This window comes from Pteropus vampyrus, unplaced genomic scaffold, assembly GCF_000151845.1.
Source record: "Pteropus vampyrus isolate Shadow unplaced genomic scaffold, Pvam_2.0 Scaffold366, whole genome shotgun sequence".
In the NCBI taxonomy this organism is placed as follows: Eukaryota; Metazoa; Chordata; class Mammalia; order Chiroptera; family Pteropodidae; genus Pteropus; species Pteropus vampyrus.
The window spans coordinates 1,037,585-1,059,396 of record NW_011889147.1 but is presented as its reverse complement, the minus strand read 5'-3'; the positions used below and the strand labels follow the sequence as shown (position 1 = coordinate 1,059,396).

Here is a 21,812-nt window from a genome sequence, read left to right as displayed (position 1 = left end):
TAAAAAAATAAGGGATTGTAAAATGACAAGCTCCTTGCAATCTGTGAGATCGACCAAGGGTTGCCTCGCCTAAAAAAAAAAAAAAAAGAAAATTAATAGAGGAGAGATGATTAGGAATACAAGTGGCAACAGATTTTTATAGCATCTTGCCTATCATGACCTAGTTGTCATAGAAGCTGTGCTCCTTGTCATAAACTAAAAAAATAGTAATAAAATAAGGTGCTTAAAGTAAAGGCCACTTGGTTCCTCAGTCAATGTGAATTGGTTGCTTGGATTTCATAGACTAATTGAGGGAGGCCAGGACACACCTGAGGGTAAGGAGATGTAACATAGTAAATATAATTGGTAAAACAGGAGATTCTTCTGTGACTGGAAGAGTCTTTCTATCAGTAGGATGTAATCAGCTGGGTGAGGGTATACTTCTGGGTTGAATGACCAGATTGGTTTGAGAGCTGAGAACCCTCTCTCTGGGGTCTTCTGCATTGCAGGTGCTGCCTGGGCCCTGTGCAGTCCTAAGCCTGAAGCACACCCAGGCCTGCTCCATGCTTGGGAAGCCGTCAGCATTTGGCTCCTTGGAGACATCTTTGCACTTTACTATGTAGCCCTATGGGTAAACATCAGGCACTCACATGCCACCTACTCGGGGTCAGTGGCAGGACAGGACAGGGCTTCTGTCATTGAGGTGGGGGGCTGAGTCAGCACAGACTGTGAGGCCTGTCCAAAGTCTGATGTCATCTGCAGAGAGATGAGAAAGGATCTCTGCCCCAGGGGCCTTGCTCACTTAGGGTCATTGGTCTCCAGGTCTGTGCCAACCTGGTGAATATTCTGCTGATGGCTTTACACCCTGCCAGCTCTGTGCCCTGGGCACATTCCAGCCTGAAGTTGGCCGTACTTCCTGCTTCTCCTGTGGTGGAGGCCTCCCCACTAAACATCTGGGAGCCACTTCCTTCCAGCACTGTGAAACCAGAGGTGAGGATGTGGCAATTTGCCTTTTTCTAGAACTGAATTTCCCATTTGAGAACCACAGGAGTCTGATAAAGCTCTGATCAAGCGCAGCCCAGAGGGGCCCTGGGTGGTGCCCCACAGGCTGGGATGTCAGGTCCCGCTTTATCCACCCCTGCAGGATATGCAGGGAGCACGGGAATCCCCTAAACATGACTGGAGGGACGACCAGGGAGAGATGAGCAGGTGTACACAGGTTCCCCAGCTTCTTCCTCCCAGCCTTCCTCCCTCTCAGCACTCTTACCTAGAGCGACCCACCATCCTACCCTGACACGTCCTACCCCTTCTCCAGAGCCCTACTCCTGCTGCCTCTTGTAGGAGCCCAGGTTCACGCCCAGTGTCAGTTCTGTACCCTCAATACTCACAAACATGCTCTGCATGAAGACGAGTTGTAACTGTTTATTCCTGACTCTGCATGGACCACAGACTTTTTGAAGATACAGCCATACTTTGTTCCCTTTGTGTTTTTCTTAGCAACATGAGTCACAAGTTCCACCTAGGCTGGCTATTTAGAGAATTAAGTGTTGATTAGCCACAGATTAGTAGGAAAGCAGTACTTCATTTGGGATAAAAATTGATTTCATTAACTGTGAAATCTTTTATCTTGCATTGGATAAAAATACTTTTTTTTTTTCATTCTTTCCACTCATTTCTGTTTGCACAGTTCAATGTTCTCCTGGACACTTCTACAACACCACCACTCACCGATGTATTCGTTGCCCAGCAGGAACATATCAGCCTGAATTTGGAAAAAATAATTGTGTTTCTTGCCCAGGAAATACTACGACTGACTTTGATGGCTCCACAAATATAACCCAGTGTAAAAGTAGGTCTCTCTCTAAGGCTTTTCACAGCGCTAATTACAAAGTCAAGTGCCTGGGTCCGTGTGTGTGTGTGTGTGTGTGTGTGTGTGTGTGTGTGTGTGTGTGTGTCTGTGTGTGTCTGTGTGTGTCTGTGTCAAGGATCTCAGGTTCATTCAGAACCATGTACATGTTCTTAGCCCAGCTCACGACTTTGTAGACCAGCACTGAAAGAGAGCAGGGCTTGACCCCCAGGTAGTCACCTTTATTGATTCTGGCTACTTCTCCAGGCACATTCACAGGCCTGTAGTTGCTGTAATTTCCTCCTAAGGGCAAAATTTCAATTCATCCCTGTTCAGCCAGCATTATTTCACGACTGCTATGTGCCAGGCAGAACAAGTCCCTAGCCTCTCAGGTAGCACAAGCTGTGGGATTGTGGAGGAGGGAGCAACTCATTCTTTCTGGAGAAATGAGCAAAGTCTTCTGGAGGGCATGAGAAGGTTTTGGTGGGGAGACTGTGGGGAGAGCAGGAGAAAAAGCTTTATGCCTAAGAGCATAGCTGGGAGGAAACACAGGCTCAGAAAAGCAAAACGCTTTTGGGGAAGAGACTCCAGGAAGGGAAGCCTTGAATACTACAGTAAGGAGTTTGATTGGTATTTTATGAGAAGGAGGAAGCAAATCATTCAATGACTTCTTGTCGTGTTGTTTGTTTGTTTGTAATCATTGTGTAAAATTCTCTAGTAAAGGCCAAAAAGTAAATCTCAGCTGATTTGGTCTCATTAAGACAGCAATGTTCAGGAGCAAGGAGGCTTCCCTAAGCTGGAGGAGTTTGGGATTGACAGGGGCAGTGAATCATTTCAATTTTATGATTGGAAGATTATCTAGTTTTCTCTCTATCCCAATGAAGTCCCTTTAACCATATCTTCACAAGTAGCCCTCTAATCTCTTCTCGAATACTTGGCATAACAAGAATCTTACTACCTGTCTTGATATCCTAGATTTGGGGAAGTTCACAGTGTTGGAAGGTTCTTCTCCACACCAAGATGAAATCTGTTTCTTGTCCTCCCACCTTCTGCTCTTTGGGAGCCACATGGCATGTTCCTTCAGGCTCAAAGGCAGTTTTCTCAGCTCCAAGGCTCTCCCTTCCCCATCTTCTAAGAAGAAAAGTCTGCTTATTTTTTTTTTTTTACTAGAGTAATAAATCTCAGTTACAATTAAAAAGGAAAAGGGTAATTTCTTTAACATTTTCTCTTGCACAGATTCACCTGACAGTTTTAAACAATAAATCCTTTGAGGGCGAGGATTGTGTCTTTCTCATTTCTGAACCCCCAGAGCTTTTGATAACATTTGTTGGATGAGGAAAGTCAATGAATGAATATGTGGCCGAGGGGCGTGTTTGTGTGTGTGTGCGCGCGCGCATGAGCACGCGTGTGTGTGCGTGTGTTCACTCCTTGTCTTTGGTGCCAAAGGTGAATATCTAGCCTGCCCCATACTGACTGATAGCTAATTAGAATTCTCTTCCCCACTTAAAAATAAAACATGGTCTTGACCAGAAAAAAAGCGAAAGAATATGGCTGTCATGTCTTCATCAAAGATCTCTAGGAAAGGGTTAAATGTCCTCTACTGAGCAGTAAGCTCTGTTCTCCCAGATTTTGACAGACCTAGAGGTTCTGTGTCATGGTACCCCTGGCACTTGGACTTTGTAAACAAAATATTGAAAACTAAAGTTGTTCTTTTGTTTCACAAACGCCTGCCCCTGACCTTGAGCACCATTAAGCTAAAAAGAAAATGATGCCTGAGAACTCAGAAGGGTGGGCTCTGTGTGGGGAGCGAATGTAGCTAGGCTCCCAGAGGGGACCCTGGGCATAACAGGACAGATTCAATCCCAGGATACTATCATTTCCAGGCCCCATTCCTCAATGACAAAAGGGACACAGTGGTTCTCAGCGGCTATGGCAGAGTGATGTTGTGCCTTTATAACTCATGGCATTTCCTCTTCCAGACAGAAGATGTGGGGGGGAGCTGGGAGATTTCACCGGATACATCGAATCCCCAAATTACCCAGGCAATTACCCGGCCAACACTGAGTGTACGTGGACCATCAACCCGCCCCCCAAGCGCCGCATCTTGATTGTGGTCCCTGAGATCTTCCTGCCTATAGAGGATGACTGTGGAGACTACCTGGTGATGCGGAAAACCTGTGCGTCCTACCCCTCTGCTCCCCTCCCCTCCCAGGGCCAGCTGGGAAGCCTGATGACATGCCCCCCACCACCCAGCTTTCAATGTGAGAACCAGATCTAGAATATCACCTTTGTATTAGAATAGAGATGAGTCATAAGTTTTTAGAGTTTGCCAAGAAACAAAATTTAGAGAAAAACCACACACTGAGGCCTCTTGCTGAACCCCAGTGGGATTCCTGCAGGTCAGTCTTTGCTCTATGCTTGCTGGGTACCTTCTTCCACAAGGACACAGAGAATTGATGAAGCTCATGCATGGCTGGACCTGGACACTTACCTCACTCTAGGAATTAACTCATGGCGTGGGAACTGACCAAAGCAAAAGGCATGGTCCAGCCAGGAAGAACCCTCCTCCCATCTTGACACATGACCCAGTGTCCACAAAGGGACACTGCAGTCAGCACAGCTTAGAGATAGTGTAGTGAGTGGGCTCCGTGGCTAGACTGCCTGGGTCTGAATCCCAGCTCCACTTCTTATTAGTTCTGTGGTCTTGGGCATACTTTTTGGGTTTTCTTTGCCTCAGTTTCCTCATCCATTAAAATGTGATAATGTTGTTACCTCATAGGGTTATCACGAGGAATAAATGAGTTCATATTCTTAAAGCATATGTGTTTGCTGTTCTTATTAGTGGTTTCAGTGTTGGAAGACAGGTGTGGGTCTTGACTTTTCCACATACTGGCTGTGTGACCCTGGCCAGGTGCTTAATCTCTATAAATGAGACAACGACTGAACCAGCTTTCTACAGTTTTCAGAGAGTTAGTTAGATAAAGTTTATAAAGTGCGTAGCACACTGCCTGGTCCTAGGACGTATGTAGTAGTTGGCGATAATTATTACTAGGTTACAGCAGGTCAGCTCTGGGATGTACGGACTCCTTCTCCAGCTCCTAGTGTGCTGCATCCTGGGCTGCTGCCATTTGCTTGGCCACAGGCCTTTCAGTTAGCCTCCCCTGGAGGCCCGCATCACCAAATGCATCTACTCAATTTCCCGGACTTTAGCTCTTATGATGGCTCAGCTGGGCCTGAAGAGCTCTTGAGCATAATTTGTTTTATAGTGTGAGCATTTGAAAAGATAAATGTTCATTGTATGCCTACTCAGTGATGAATTTTGAACCCTACCCCTCTCTAACTTCCCTTGGCAGCTTCATCCAATTCTGTGACGACATATGAAACCTGCCAGACCTATGAACGCCCTATTGCCTTCACCTCCAGATCAAAGAAGCTGTGGATTCAGTTTAAGTCCAACGAAGGGAACAGCGCCAGAGGGTTCCAGGTCCCCTATGTGACATATGACGGTAAGTGCTATGAAGCTCGGGCTGCCTTTGGAGAAGGCTCTACTTGGGAGGAGCATCTCTGCTTTGAACAGAATCAACTTCTGGGCCAACTGGTGGATTACTGACCAGCACGCATGCCCAGAAAGTCAGGCAAGATAAGGACAAAGGACATCGCTGACTCATAAGTGCCAAATTTTAAACTGGCATTTGGGAACGCTAACTACTGGAATGAAAAGATGTTTTAGAAAATAAAAGGGAGCATAGCTTGGTGGGTAAGAACATGGGCTTTGGAGTCAGCTAGCCTAGTTTGATCTCTATTGTGATTTTGTGTATGTTACTTACAATCTCTAAGCCTCATTTTCTTAATGGGCAAATGATGATAATCATTAAACTTAATATAAGAGTTCAATGGGAATATATCTGATGGACTTGGTGCAATGCCCAGCACATAGTAAATACTCAATAAATATTAACATAATTGTGGCTTTTATTAAAAGGAATCCTGAGGAGAGGGGAGAAAGACTCAAGTTCTGGCCCTGTGTCTACCACTAACTCACTGAGTGATTTTGGGCAAGTCAGATGACTTCTCTGGTTTCATTTTCTTCTTGTTAAGTGAAAGGATATCTTTGGAGCCCTACTTAGCTCTGACACTTTGTTGACCAGCATTTACTAAGAATACAAAATAAACTGGACCTTGTCCCAGAGGACCTCATAATCTATAGGGGAAGAGTCATCTGTTCATTCATGAACTTATTCATTTATCCATCCAACAAATATTTAATGAGCATCTACTGTGCCAGGCATTGGGCTAAGTGCTGGAGACAACATGGTAAGTGATAGAAACATAAAAAAGTATATATTGTCATAGATGCCATAATGGGGCATGTACTATCCTCTGTGTGAAGATAGAAGAAGTGGCAACAGTTAATTTTGCATGGGTTTTTGAAAGATTTGGAGAAAAGTCTCAAGAGATTTGGATCTAGAAAGAACATGAGATTTTTGTTTTGTTTTATAAATGGGAGGAAGAACATTCAGGAAGAAGGAATGACAAAGTATTTGGCATGTGTGGAGACTGATTATTTGGCCAGTTAGTAGAGTGCATGGGACTTAGCACTGAGAGATGAGATTAGGAGGGGATGGGGGTTAGGTTGTGAGTGCCAAACTTAGAAGAGTAAATCTAATTGTATAGGGAGCCATTAAAGGTGTTTAGACAGACAAGTGCCCAAAGTAGGTCTTTTGGAAAGAAAATATTCTATGGATTTCCTAAAAACACTTCACAAAGTTTATTTCTAATGTATTCCAAAAGCTAGGATTATCCTCTCTGCACCAGAAACCATGTCAAATACCCAAGACATGGGCTCTTAGTATCGGACTCCTAGGTAGACACAAGTGCCTCCCACAGGGCCCTGCTGAAAGACAGAGTGCCTCATCTACCTGAAAGCAGCCAGCTGAAAACCTCCCCTATCTGGAGTCAGGAAGGAACCAAAACGTGGAGACTCTAGAATAAGTGTCATAAAAGCTCACATAGTTTAGTCTGGCTGTTCTGAACTCTGCCTTTGTGATACAAGAAAACATCTTGATTTTTTAAAAAATTAAAGACGAAAGGAAATTACACATAACCCTGGTCAGGCCCACAGGAGTGCGTCTTGCACATGTTACAGCAGAAAGTAGTTGAAAATTGCTGCTTTGGCCATACAGAAGACATTTAGATTTTCACCTAGAGCCTATTTAATATATTTTTTAAACATATATTTCAGATAAGTTTGATATATGGTTTCTAAGCTCAGAAGAACGGATATCACATTTAGAAAGGGCAGATGAGGCCTCTGTAGACTGTCCCACTGACTGCTGGGGAACAGGGAGAACTGTAGTCATGACTAATGTGGGCTGAGCATCACTGAGCACCAGGCACATGCGAAGTGCTTTTGACATGGCATATTCCTCACAATCACCCATAAAATAGACACGATTCTTTCCTAATTTTACAGATGAAGCCACTCTGGCTGTAAGATTTAGCTGGCCCAAGGTCACAGCAGCATAAAGTTGCAGAGGTCTTTGGGACTATAGGTCCTGAGTTCTTGCCTATAATACCTGACTGCTTTGTTCATGACTGTTAGAGCAAGTGGGGAGACACAGTAGTTCTTAAAAGCAGAGGAAATATTTTTAAAAGGGAGTGGTCTAGAAGCATTTGATATAGTGGTAAACAGCTCTCCAGCTCTCTCTGAAGCAGAACATAGCACAGCAAATGCCCATCATCAAAAGGAGCTAGTCCTCTGAGGTAGGGACTCAGCAGCAGAGGCATTCAAGATAAAAAGCATGTGCCCTTACTCATATTTTATACTCACTAAAATAAAAGCATAAGAAGAAAGATGCCGTATGAGTAGAGTACCAGTGAAATTGCATATGTGTTAAATTGTAATTATGAGTAGTATACTATTAATTTCCATTTACAATCACTTGACGAGGGGACGCTTTTTCAAGAACTCCTCCCACACAGTTCCAGTGATGTTCTTATGATTTGTTTGGTTTTGTTGCACATGATATGCATACAAAGAGGCATTTTTTTTCAGCAAGATTGTGTTTTGCATATGCTTGATTTGAATTATGACTGTAGGAAATAGACTAGACTTTGAAGGGGTTCCATTTGGAGAAGGCTTACACTGTGTGCTCTGCATTTAATGTGTATGTCAGGACCCAAAATTATTAATGAGAAAATGAGTAACTTTCTTCCCTTTCCAACCAGCCAAATTCTCCCCACCCCTAACCCCATTCAAAAAAAAAAAAAAGGAGAGAAAGGTCTTGCTTGGTGGATAAGAAGCTTGATTGTTTTATATAATATAAGGACAGAGAGAGAAAAAAGGAAGAGGAGAGAAAGGAGAAAAGTAGAGAGGGAGAGAAGAGGCATGAGCCTGGATGAGCTCACCAGGGAGTGAGTATAGACAGAAAAAAGATGACAATCAAGCACTGAGCTCTGGGACCCTCCTACAATAATAGGTCAGGAAGAGAAGAAGGAAAAGCAACAGAGCCTCAGACAAAGAAACCATTGGGGTACAAGGAAAACCAAAGAGTGTGGTGTCCTGGAAGATGAGTGAAGAAGTGGATCAAGGAGGAGGGGTAATTTGTCAAATCAAATGCTACTGATGCATCAAGGAAGATAAGGATTGAGAGTTGACCTTTGGGGTTTAGCAACATGAAGGCCATTGGTGACCTTGACAAGCAGTTTTGGGTGAGTGGTAGAGTCCAAAGCTGACTGGACTGGGTTTGAGAAAGAAAGAAATCAGAGACAAGAATCAGAGACAGTGAGTGTTCACAATTCTTTCAAGGCGTTTTGCTACAAATGGGAGCAGCGACACAGAATGGAAGCTGGAAGGAGAAATGAGGTCAAGAGAGGGACTTTTTTTTGGGATTGGAGACATAACAGCATGTTTGCATGCTGAAGGAAGAGACTAGTAGAGAGAGGACATTTTATTATATAGGAAAGAAAGAGCAGAATTACTGGAACAATGCCCTTGATTTTGTGAGAGAAGATGGAGCCAGTGAGCAAAGTGGAAGGAGAGGCCTTGACTGGATGCACAGAGGGTTTATCTGAAGGAAGACAGAACAGGAAAGATGGGTGCCAATGCTGGAAGGTGAAAGGATGTGCTGGGGAGTCTATGGATGTTATCTTCTGATTGCCTCCCTGATAGCAGAGGTCATTGTTCTGACAGCAGCTACAGAAGGAGCATTTCTCAGAACCTTATTTTAAAAAAAGGAAAGAAAAACTGAGTTTGGAAGTAACTAAACCATACAAATGTAAAATATGTCCTTTCTTCCAATAGAGGACTACCAGGAACTCATCGAAGACATAGTTCGAGATGGAAGGCTCTATGCATCTGAGAATCATCAGGAAATACTCAAGGTGAGTATGTACCGAAGGTGGACATGGCAGTCATGCACAGAGCTTCTGAGCAACCTTCAGAGGAAGGTCTCTTTGCTCTGTATTGCCATCTTTCAGACACCTAGCCTGCTCTGGGCTGAGCTCAGTTTTATATCTTCACTAGACTTCATTAAAAAAAATTTCACGAGGCTGTCTGTAGTGTTGTCAAGTGAAGTTGTATTTTTTCAATTTGGAAATGTGTGGAAGAGCAGTGGGAAACTTGTTTATCATCAATCCAGGGCAGCAGCAAATTGTTTTCATGTTTGTTCTCCAAATAGTTGAAGATCCTCAGCTCCTCCATCCTTCAAGCATGAAATTCACCAACTTTTAGATGCTTATAAGTAATTTCAATAAGCACTTGCCATGTCACTAACCCAATAAATATTCCCTAAATGCCAATGTTGCTTGCATCTTGTCTGGTTTAGAAAAAGAAAACAGTTTTTTATATATTAAGTCTTCCTTTATAAAAGCAATACATGCTTTTTGTTGATAATTAGGAAAAATGAAAACTAGAAAAAAGTTAAAACTCAGTTTTTGAAAAACAAAGTGTTTTTCAGCTAATCAGCCTAACACTGGGTCATTATAGTTCCATTGGCAAAATTTCAGAATGTTTAAATATTTTGGCCCAGTAACAAAACTTCTGTTCATTTTAGGATAAGAAGCTGATCAAGGCACTGTTTGATGTCCTGGCCCATCCCCAGAACTATTTCAAGTACACGGCCCAGGAGTCCCGGGAGATGTTTCCAAGATCTTTCATCCGATTGTTGCGTTCCAAAGTGTCCAGGTTTTTGAGACCGTACAAATGAGTCTGCCCACATGCCACTTAGTTCCATGTTCTGCCTGTGGGCTGGTGGGACACAGCTGTCTGCTTCCGCAGCCAGCATAGTCAGATATCACTGCCTCCAGTAGCAGTGACTCGTTAGAGTTCCATTTTTATAGATAATACATATATTTTGGTAAAATGAACTTGGTTTTTCTTTCTCAGCATTGTGAATGTGGACTGAGAAAGGCTTGGAGTCATACCCGCTCCTCATTGCTGTGGGCAGATATGTCTTAGATACATCAAGGGCTGGCTGAGCTGGACCTCAGTCAGCTCAGGTGAGACTCACCTGTCCTTCCGGGTTCTCACTCCTCCCCAAGTGGGCTGTGGTGGAAAGGAGGCCACAGAAGGGGCTGCCTCACCTGAAACCTCAGCTTCCTCCAGCCCAGCCCTCCCTAAGGGAGCTCTCTGCATCCAGGTACAAGCTCTGACCACGCAGATCAGGAAAAGGGGGGTAGGGGAGAGGAGGGAGGGAGAGCCCTCTAGACGCCATCCACACACCTGAGACTTGGTAGGACTCTGTTTCTCCGCAGCCTTCTTCTCCAGGTTGTGTGGCCTAAGTTTGATCCCAGGATCTTGAGTTCTAAGCATTGGTCATTAAAATACACTTAAAACAGAAAGAATTAGAAATAAAAAGATAAAAACTAAGTAATTCCTCAATTGACAATTGTAGACCAATTGACAGCCTTCTTTGTTGCCAGCTTCCACTCTGTAGCAAAGGCCCAGTGCAGGTTTTATCCCTAGCGATGTCTTTAGACACTCTTCTGGACATGGTGATAGGGCCTGGAGAGCGGGTCGGACAGGATCTCCTTGGTGGATGAGAATTCATGAAAAGGAGACTTTACAAACCTTGAGTCATACTGCAAAGGGTCCTGTTTCCACAGTGGGCTTCCCACCAGGGCTGTCCGAGGTCCAGGTGGGACGTGGTAAAGACCAGCCTGTTATATTTGCCTTGTTTTCTCACCCTCCAGGGTGAGAGACTGGCTCAGCTCTGAGGACATGAGCAGCGCTGCTAAGGGTAGTCTCTCTTAATGGTCACATCATTGCCAGAGGCATCTACACAAATCCTGGCCTCTGAGTACCGTGGAATCATCTCACTTGTGGTCAGCACAACAGGGCCTCACAATCATTTTCTTCTACAGGAACTTGAATTTTTAATATTATTGTATTTTTAAAAATTTAAATCCATAGGCAAAAATCTCATTACAGTGAATAAAAAAGAATCCTATTGAGCAAGCTGCCATTTCCCTAATGAATGGGCTGACTACACATAAACATAGTGTTTTGTTATTTTGGTAATAAACTGTACACACAATTCTCTATACCAAAGTACTAAAAAATAGTTAAATATTTTTAAAGAAAACAAAGACTTTTATTATTGTTGAACTCGCTTTTTACCTCAGTGGTTTTGTGGTTTATTTTAACCTATTAATAAGATTGATTAAAAAAAGAACCCTAATCAAACTTTTCTTCTTTATTTGGATGGCTCCTAAATTCTCATTTCTAAATTTCAACACCTTCATTAAAATATGAAGGTGTTCAAATTTTCGAAGAGAATTAAAACAAGCACTTGGAATTTGTAATACCAGAACTTTGCCTACATTTCTGAGTCTAATGATAAGATGAAAATTCAAATGTAATATAACTTGAGTCAGGGACCTGACCAATGGGGAGGTGGGTGAGCTAAACCAAGCCATCCTGTCCAAGCTCATAACTGTGTGAATCTGTATGGCTGATTTCACAAGAAGGCTAGGGACAGAAATATGCTGGGTGTTGGAGGAAGGCTGCATAAACCTCATCTCTGTGAAGCATCCTCCAGGAATAGACCCATCCACCTTAGCTGTGCTCCTCGTACAAGCATGAGCCACTGAGGCCCTCCTGAAGCTTCCTCTCTCTCCCAGTCAACCAACCTAACTGACGCTGTGGTCCTGTTGGATGCCTGGGGCTACTGTTGCCACCTGCTAAATCAAATATTTACTGAACATCTGCTATGTGCCAGATATTCTTCTAGGCCCTAGGGATGCACAGTGACAAGACAGACAAGATTCTTACTCTCAAAGAACTTACATTTTAGAGGAAGGAGACAGACAATGAACAAATAAATCACCAATGAAAAGTATCAGCTAGTAGTAAGTGTTATGTGGAAAATTAAAATAGGTTAATGTAACAGATGACTGTGTGGCTACTTTAGGATTGTGGACTGTGGGTGGCCTCTCTAGAGAACTAACATTTTAACTAAAAACTAAATAGCAAGAAGGAACCAGCCTTGGGAAAATGAGGAGAAAGAGCATTCCATATAGAGGAAAGCCAAGTGCAAAGGCCATCATGCAGGAACAGGCATGTATGTGCTAGTGAGAAGGTGAGTGGTACGAGGCGAGGCCAGGAAGCTGCACAGGGGCCAGAGCACGTCAGGCTTTGGAATCCCAAAAGAGGGGTTCAGGTTTACTTCTAAATGTGTTGTGAAGATTTTAGAGGGGTTTAGGTAGAGGCATGGGATGACCTGATTTATGTTTTTAAAGGATAGCTCTGGTTACTGTATGAAGAATAGATTTTCGAAAGCAGGCATGGATGTAGAGAGCTATTGCAACCAACCAAGCAGTCATCCAGGTGGGAGATGAGGCTGTCTGGGTTAAGGAAGTAGCGCTAGAGATGAAAGAATAGAAGGATTCTGGACATATTTCAGAGGAGAGTCAACAGAACTTGCTGAGGAGGATTGACTGGAAGGGGAAGGGAAAGACAGCATCCAAAGATGACTCCTACTTACCTGAGCAACTGATAGAAAGACCGTAGGAAGAAGCGGGTTTGGGACATGTGACAGTTTTCAAACATGTCCGCAGATTCTTTGATTATCCTTTCATGGAAAGTTGGGGGTCTTTTCCTACTCCCCTTGAATCTGGGCTCTGTGACTGCTTGACCAATATTATATGGCAGAAGTCACATTTTACCAGTTTCTGGGCCCAGAACTTAAGCCACTGGCAATTTCCACTTCCTCTCTTTGGGAAACTCACATGGGGAACTGAGTCACCATACCTTCAGGAAGCCATAGCAGCTTGCGGAGAGGCCATGTGGATAGGAACCAAGTCTCCTGCCTCCAATACAACCCAGCTGAGTTCCCAGCTGACAGCAGAACCTGCCAGCTATGTAAGTGAGCTATCTTAGAAATGGATTCTCCAGCCCCAAGCCGAGCTTTCCCAGCAGATGCTTCACAGAGCAGTCGCTGTTGAGCCAAAATTACAGACTTGTGAACAAAATCAATGATTTATTGTCATTTTAAGTTACTGGTTTTTGGGGTGATTATTTATGCAATAATAAGGCATTGAGAAAGAGAAGATCAGGAGTCAAATTTTCGCCATTCTAAGTATGAGGTGCCTATTAGACATCCAAATGGAGAGTTCAAATAGGCAATTGGTTCTGTGAAGCCCCACGAAAGGTCAGGAATAGAATATGAATTTTAATGTCACAGAATAAAGACATGAAACTGGTTGAGGTCACCTAGGAATGGTATGTAGATGAAAGATGACCAGGGACCTCTGAACTCTGGGATTCCTTGACTGGGCACAGGGACCAGGACTTAAAGGAGCTGCTTATTAAGTAAACAGAAAGAGGCCAGAGCTGAGTTTTACTTTCCCTCTCAGAGAGCTAGTTCTGTTGGAGAACTCTGTGGAGGTGTAATGTGTACAAGTCCTTCCTTCCAGCTGTGGATATTGTACTTGAGCCATTTACTCAAGTGCTACATTTATGGATTTAGCAACATTTCCCTTGAGTTTCCAATGCTAATAAAAGATTGTTTGCCTTTTCACACTAACAGATGATTATCTTCACTGTGGAAAATTGCTTCCTCTGAATCATACGCTAGGCTGTTAAGTGCGTTGTCTGTAGGCACACACTAGATTTAGGTTTGCAGGTGATTTTAAAATTATCATGTGGTAACTTGAAAAAGGAGGTGGCTATACTGCGCAAAGCAAGGACTCACCTGTCCTTGGGCAGGTCTTTGCCAGAAGATGCACCAGGGATGTTGCCTGTTGCAGACCTCTGGGAAACCCAGAGACCCGCAGCAGGCCCAGCCTTACTCTTCCCAACAAAGAAGAGATGCCTCTTACTAGAGCTATCACCTCTCTGCTTCCTGTCACACAGCAGGATAGGTCCTACAAGCTTTACCCAAGTATACGTCACTCTTAGCTTATATTTGAGAGGCAAATGGGTTAAGTGAGGCTGGAGTAAAATAGTTCCTCACCAAACTGAGAGGCCTTGCTACCTATGGCCTTCTTGCTAGGCAAGCCATTCTCCGAATCCAGGTCCTGGGTATGATCAGTAGAGGCCCATCCACAGAAAATGAGAAGACCTGGGGAAGTTTCCTTTCTGTGATATCTTCTACTCCAGGGGCTTGTGAGCGCAGCTCAGAAATGTCCTCAATATTTGTGGAATTCTGCTTCCTACTCCCTTCAGGCAGCCCTGAGAGCTTGCAGGAGACCACCATCAGGGGCCTACTGGCCCAGCGTGGCTGCTCCACAAAGACAAAACTACTCATCAGGGATCACTTTCCAGAGAACACAGCAAAATAGATTTAGAAAATAAAACCACTTTAATTCACAAGCCAGTTGTTCTAGCTGAATAAAAGGGATATGAATTAAATCTACCTGCTGCAAACAATGACAATAACTCAACATTGCTTGGTTTTCAGAGTATCGCATTAAGGAAATGTGACTACAGACCTTAGTTACTCATAATTCTTTGTTATGTGTTTGCTCATTCATTTCATTTTTGTACTATATTTACTGAAGGCTTACTAAGTGCTAGGTATTATAGGAGCTGGTAATACTGTAGTGAGCAAAATAAAGTCTATGCTCTTGTGGAGTTTAGATCCTAGTGGAGGGAGACAAACAAACATATTGTAAAGTCAAGTGTGATAACTGTTATAAAGAAAATAAAGAAGAGTGAAAAGATAGAGGATGAGGAAGTGCTGGGAGGGAGTTGTTACTTTAGATTGGATGAGCTCATCATTGGAGTCATGAATCCAGGCTCTTCCCAGCACTGGCCCTGGACTTGACATTTCATCTCATGATCAAAGTTCCAGGTTAACAGCCATTCTGCAATTCCTAGAACAGGCACCGCCTAGTGGTTGTAAAATGGAATTAACCTGTGTTTCATTCATCCCTTGGCCTTGGAGCTTAAATGCCCTTGGAGTTCAAATGCCCATGATTCAAGACAAAATGTTACCGGTGGGGCACTGGGGAGCAGGGCTGTGGTTTGACAATTGATTGCATGTTGTTTCACACAGACCCTTGGACTGTGTCTGTTTAGATCTTTTCCTTCCTTCTGCCTGGCCTACTAATGACCAGGTAGGAAGTCATTGATTTAGGTCCTTTCGAACTATCAACGACACTCTGAATCATGTCCAAAAACACAAACACATGCATGCACACCTCACCCACGTTTATTCACTTATTGTCATGGTCTAGGCACTATGCTAGGCTGGATACATAATATTGCTGAGACATGAAGAAACAAAAGTTGAAAGAATGAGGGGAAAAATTATCCCAAATTTAATTTAGTGTAATGTGTCACCATATGTATTTCTAAGAGCCACCATATCCCCCTGACTTGGAATACCCTCTGACCCTGTATTCTATCCTGGAACTGAAGGATAAATTCAAAGCACAGTTTGGAGTTTTCTGTCTTTTCCCTACACAATGCGAAAAGCATAAATATAAACCTATCTCAAATCTAAGCTTGGTGTTGGCTTTGCCTTATTATACACATTTGGTGGTTGAAAATAAATTAACTTTTAATTAATTAAAAGTTGCTGAACAGGAAATGGAACTGATGGCCCAGGGAGGGCAGAGCCCAGCAATGTGTGACTGACATGGCCATGGCCACCAGAAAAGCATGGCAGTAAAGAGTGTGAGCTTGCGGTGAACCCTGACCAGGCCTACGTGCTGAGCCTCTGCAGCCTTGTAGGTACTAACTGTGTGTGATCACAAACTGCTCATCATCACACGGTGCCAATGAAGTTGCTTGTATATGCTGTCTGTCCATCATATCAAACTGTGGATAATATAGCAAGATGGTAATGGTGGCGAAGCAAGAATATATGCCTAGAACCCTGATGTTAGACCCAGGTGGCTTGCAAAAGGCAGCTTTTAGCAGCCACATCGGGTACCAAAGCTGAAGGTTTGGGTGATGTAGGTGCAAAAATATAAGAGGCTTAGTAAACCCTTACTCAGGGCTCCCAATGAGAAACTGAGGTGACTCAAGCAGAATCACTTACCTAATATCCTCCTCCCAATATTCCTAAGAATGCATTCTCTCTGTTGAGCTTGGTGAAAGATTTCACCAAGATTTATGTTTCATAATGCTCATTTTCTCTAAGACTCCCATTATGTCCTCTGCAGTAGCTGGATTTGTAATCCCTGTCTGCCACTTAGTAGTTATTCAACCTTGCACAAGTTACTTAACTTCTCTCTGCCTCAGTTTCCTCATATGGTAAATATAGATAATGACAGTACCTACTAGATAGGGTTATTGTGAGATTAAATGAGTTTACATACATGGAAAATTCTTAGAATACTGCCTGGAATGTAGTAAAGGCTCAGTAAATGTATATTATTATCATCATCACTCTCTTCCACTTTTTGAGACTTCAGAAGTAAAATCCAAGATAAATTTTTAAAATAGGTTCACACTTTTTACTATTTTTTTTCCCATTTCACTGAAAAAGAGTCCTATAGTTATAAGCTTTCTAGTGATGTGTTCTAGGAGCAGAAGAGTTAGAGTTTAAAGCAGGCATAAAAGGACACAGGGCCTGAGTTGGGTTCTCACGCAAGACCTTCTGAAAAGCCCTATCTTCCTGCTCTGGAAATATGAAATGCACTTTTCCAGTCTCCTAAAACTGTCTCTCTTAGGTCAGAAACAGCACGCGCGCACACGTGCGCGCACACACACGGGCAAAAACCTGTCAATCCTTCATCTTTCCTTATTTCCAGCCCTCAGCCCCTGATGTGTGAAGATGGTAATACATCTTGCTGAGCCCAGAACCACACATTCTCCAGGAATGCTGATCTGAAGTTTGATGTTTCCAGCATGGCAAAGTCCAGCTTCTGACTCCAGGGAGACAGTAATCAGGGTTGCAAAACATTCTGAGAAGTTTGGCAGCTTTGGAGGTCTGTTTCCTGAGGGAAGAGCTCTCCACTGGCCTCTGGAGGGCTGGTCTGTCTCTAGGTTCTCTACATACCTTGGAGAGGGGAAGGAAAGAGGAAGAGGACTCATTTATTGAGGGCTCACTTTGTAATGGGCCCTGTGCTTTACATGTTATCTTATTTAAACCACACAGAGTCCTGCCATATGGGTAAACTGAGGCTCGAAGAGCTGCAGTAACCTAGCCAAGGCCTCACAGCAAGCAAGCGGAGAGCCAGGATTCAAAGCCAAGCCTAGACTCTCCTCTTTCCACCAGACATTCTTGCTTCAGATACTGAGATTTTTCTCCTTCTTTCTCTCCTCTTTGCTGTCTGATTTGAGGTCAGAGCCTGTCTTCATCTCACCAAGTGAAATAAAATAATTACTAACAGGAATGGATCCAAAAGATCCAGCCAACTTTGGAAAACACAAGCAGGGCTGCCATCAGCCCCATGTTATGAGGCTATGGTGATGTCGGGAATCACTCGGAAGACAGAAATATCTCTTGTCTTTGCTTTAACCTGCCAAAGTCGACACAGTTTTCAGGGCTGGGTGCCAAGTCGTGGGCATCCATGTAGCCAGAGATCCTGGCACACATATGGTACCTGCAGCAGACAGCTGTTAGAAGAATCATCCTGCCAGAGGGAGTTGGTGGGGGTGGTGAGGGCACCAGAGGAGGAAGAGACTGTGCAGCTACAAAGATGGAGACGGTAAGTAAAGGGGATCTGGGCAGTGGTCTTCACTTTCTGGGTGTGTGACCAAGAGAAAAGTCAGAGCAAAATATTCATGAGTGGGAAGGGAACAGGGATTAAAACTCCTTGACCATCTCCCCTTTCTCCTCTGCTCTTCTCATCTACTTTTCTGGCCTCCCAGCTCTGGCACTCATCCTGTGTCCCATTCTCAAAGGCTGCCCTGTTAGCTGAAGACTCAAAGGAGAGTTGCTGGGAGAATAGATTGTAACCTGGGAGCTGCCGGCAGCCATGAGACAAAAAGAGCCTGCCTACTGTGGCATCAGCTCAGAGCTGAAACAGTGAAAATGTCATTTGAGCCCTTCTATCCAGCCATGCCTGAAACCCCTTCATTTTTTAATTAAAGAGACCAAAAAGTTTGCATTTTGGCTTAAGTCAATTGGGCTTATGTCACTTATAATAAGAACAACATGAATAAAATCCTAACTGAAACAGCCTCAGCTTGTCTGGTACAATTTTCAAGGACAGATCCTCTACAGCAACCAAAGAAGGATGTAGAGAACTTTAGAACAGAGCCACCCGACATGGTAAACTCCAAATTTATAGGCACCAGGGAGTAGAACAAAGCTAGCTAGCCCCTGCCTCAGGAGGCCTTGGCTCCAAGGGGCAAGAGGTGAGGGATAAAATATACTCAAGTCTGAAATGTAGAGAGGCTTGGAGGAAGCATAGACCAAGGCCCACTCTGAGGCTCGGCAATCTATGGGTTTTCTGAAACTGTTCCAGGTAATAAAGCTAGCTACTTTCTGCTGAGCCTTTATTATGTGCCATGATGTGCCATGGGTATTATTTCCTTTATTCCTCACAGAAGCCCAGAGAGGTAAATATGTTACTGGCACCATTTTCTAGATGAAGAACCGAAACTCACAATGATGGAGTAATTTACTAATCAATAGCTGGTAAGTGGCAGAGCAGGGATTCAACCTAGTGTATTGGAATCTAAAACCTGTGCTTTTACCTATATTATATTTCTTCCAAGATGGGTCCGTGGGGCAGGAGAAGTTGGCTATATGGTGAATTATTAATTTTTTCTGCTCTTATAGCTCTCCAGAGTTTACAAAGCCAAATTTTATATGTAATCTCACTGCACCCATTTTACAGATATGGAAACTGAAGCTTAGAGGTAGGAAGTGACTTGCTCAAAGTCATTTGGGTAAACTGGATAAACTGCCCAGGGGTGATGCTCCACAAAAGGAGCTGCCAGTCTTCAGTCTCAAGAAACTCATAGTATGAGTCTGGCTAAGGAAGATCTCTGACAGATGAGGGAACCAACAACCAGTGGGAACCAACAAACAGATCCAACTGCAGGACACAAATCCTACAATGGCAAAGAGCTCTGCATTCACAAAAAGATTCCCAGTGCCAGCCAAAGCCCTATCTATTTTTCAGCAACACTTGATATGGACAAATCCCAGTTCAACAGAGAGATTCAGCTTCCTGGTGTTCCCTGGGGGGCTCCAGCTATCAAAGGAGCCCCTTTCTTCCATTGGGCTGTCCTCAGCAAAAAAGGCTGCAAGGCTGAGCTAAGTTGCCTGAGGAATGGGGAGTCAGAATCTGCCTACCTGGCTTCTTCTCAGAGGAAAGTAGCTGTCCCAGCTTGAGCCCCAGGGGCCCTCGCTGTTGGGCCTGTCCTGATGCTTTGCTGAGCTTGGAGGCATCTGTCCTAGAGATACAAGGCAAGGCTGTCTTTCACTGTTCCCTGGGCGACTTGCGCCTAGAGGAGTGACCAGGCAGGGATCCAGGTAACAGAAGGGGCCAGGGCAGCCACTGTTGTTCACTGCTGAAAGTGAGTCAGGGGACCGGAAGGTGAGCTGCAATCCTACTCCCCGTCCTGCCTTCCCCTCCAGGAGACCCTGCCCTCAATGCAGTATGGGGTGGGGGAGAATACTTGAAGCCAGGTAAACAGCCTCCTGGCCTTCTAAATTTATTCTCCCACAAACAGTCTGTGAGCTCTGAATCTAGGGCAAGTGTTGGAGGCAGGAACCGAGGGAAAAAAGCCAGTTCATGAGGTCAATCCCAGCCCTTCCAGGTCTAGGAGGACCAGCACAAGTTCTGGGGGTAGTAAGTCCTGGGTTTAAAAGCCAAGCTCTACCACTTCGGCAAAACTTTAACTTCTTGCCATACTTATATATTCAGTATTTATGGAGAACCTTCTATGTTCTAGGGATTCAATGGTAGCCACCCCACCCAAAAAGACTCAGTAGTCTTCATGATGTTTACAATTGGTGAAAGAGATAAATATTAATCAACCAATTAATTAGCACACCACCACCATCAAAAAACATAAAATGTCTAAGATGCATAGTATATAATTAGGGAGAATTCACCCTCTGGGAGGTCAGAGAAGGTTTTCCTAAAGAAATGGTAATGGAGCTGAGGTCTGGAAGGAACAATAATGAAACTGAAGTCTGTCTGAACAGAGTGGGAGAGGCATTCCATCTAGAGGGAACAGGATAATCAAAGGTAGACCATTTGGAAAGAGAGAGAATGGCTCCTCCAGCAAACTGGAAGAAAGCTCATGAGTGAGGCTCAGAGTGGAGAAGCAGATGGAGGCAGATCATGCAAGAATGTGGATCTTTAGCTTAAAAACAATAGGAAGACTTTTGAGGTGCTCTAAGCAAGGAGGTAAGATGATCATATTTGTAGTTTGAAAAGATTCCTCTGGCAGTAGCAAATGAGAAACTGGGATGGAACCAAGGCACATTCAGGAGACCAGTTAAGAGGTCTCAGGTATTTGCCTGTAAAATGGGGATAGCAATAATACTATCTCATGAGCTGTTGCCAAGATTCAATGAGCTCCTACATTTTAAGTATTTATTCCAATACCTGGTGCATGATGAAATGCTCGGTAAATGTCCTTATTGTTACTTTTATTGTTAGTTCTCTATAGAGAGCAGATCTTTCTTCTTCATGGCTGTTCCAGTGAGATAAGCTGGGAGAGGGCAGTAGTTGTTCCTACGATGGAAACGTGGTTTGCAGTAAGTCACGACCTCGAGAGAGGCCAGAACCCAGGATGCCCCATTAGAATGGCTTGAGTATGAAAGAGTCTTAAGAAAACCGGGTTCCAACTGCCTCTGGAAACATGCTGGAGAGACGGTAATCTCTAGTGTGTTGGCTGAAAAAAACGTGCTTCTCTGCGGGGTATTCCAAAGAGCAGGTGTAGGGCTCGCACTCGTGTTCAGTCGCGCAGGGCCTGGGACTCTCGCTGCTCTCTGCCCCAGGATGACCCGCAGGCTCCCACCCAGCCCTGATTCCCAGGCTCGGAAGCGCGGGTGCCAGGTCCCAAGCAGGAGGGGAGGTCCCCGGAAAGCCAGCTCCAGCCCGCCCGCAGGGGCTGCCCCCTCCCCAGTCACGTGGCCTGGTGGGTGGGGACCGACCTGAAGTTGGAGAAATCCTGAGCGATCCCAACTTCTGAGTGTGTCGCTCACCCTCCCGAGCCCGGGCTGTGGGCGCAGGTGCTCGGGAAGGGAGTGCAGAGGTGGCAATTTGCGAAGTCGAGCAGCAGGCGGACAGTAGGACTCGGGACATGGCCCAGCTGTCCGTGATCCCAGGGTCGGCCACTACGTGGACAGGTGAGCGGAACCCGGGGACGGCGGCGGCTGGGGTGGGAGAAGACGCTCTAGCATTAGGCCCCACACCCCCTCCCGGTTCAGGGGATGCGGAGCACCCTCCACAGGAAGGGGGCGGTTGGGTAAAGTGACCAAGGTGGACACTTCGCGCTTCGGGTGAGTCCCGCCAGCGCCACTACTCCCGTCCGGCTCTTCCCCCCAGGCAGGGTGACACCCAGATGCTCACTGACGCTGGGAGCCGCGCGCGGGCCAGGGGCGCTGCTCTGGCTCCGCCCCCC

At 44.6% G+C, this 21,812-nt stretch overlaps 1 protein-coding gene across 1 annotated transcript in view; it reads left to right on the top strand.

Moving 5' to 3' along the window:
* Positions 1–10,694, top strand: part of SCUBE2 (signal peptide, CUB domain and EGF like domain containing 2) — an 85,420-nt gene extending 74,726 nt beyond the window's left edge. The window contains exons 21-26 of the mRNA XM_011379596.2: positions 802–969; positions 1,667–1,828; positions 3,805–4,002; positions 5,179–5,331; positions 9,129–9,208; positions 9,880–10,694. Of these exons, the coding sequence (XP_011377898.1) occupies positions 802–969; positions 1,667–1,828; positions 3,805–4,002; positions 5,179–5,331; positions 9,129–9,208; positions 9,880–10,032 (914 nt within the window). The 3' untranslated portion in view covers positions 10,033–10,694. The remainder of the gene's footprint in view (positions 1–801; positions 970–1,666; positions 1,829–3,804; positions 4,003–5,178; positions 5,332–9,128; positions 9,209–9,879) is intronic.
* Positions 10,695–21,812: the final 11,118 nt, after the last annotated feature.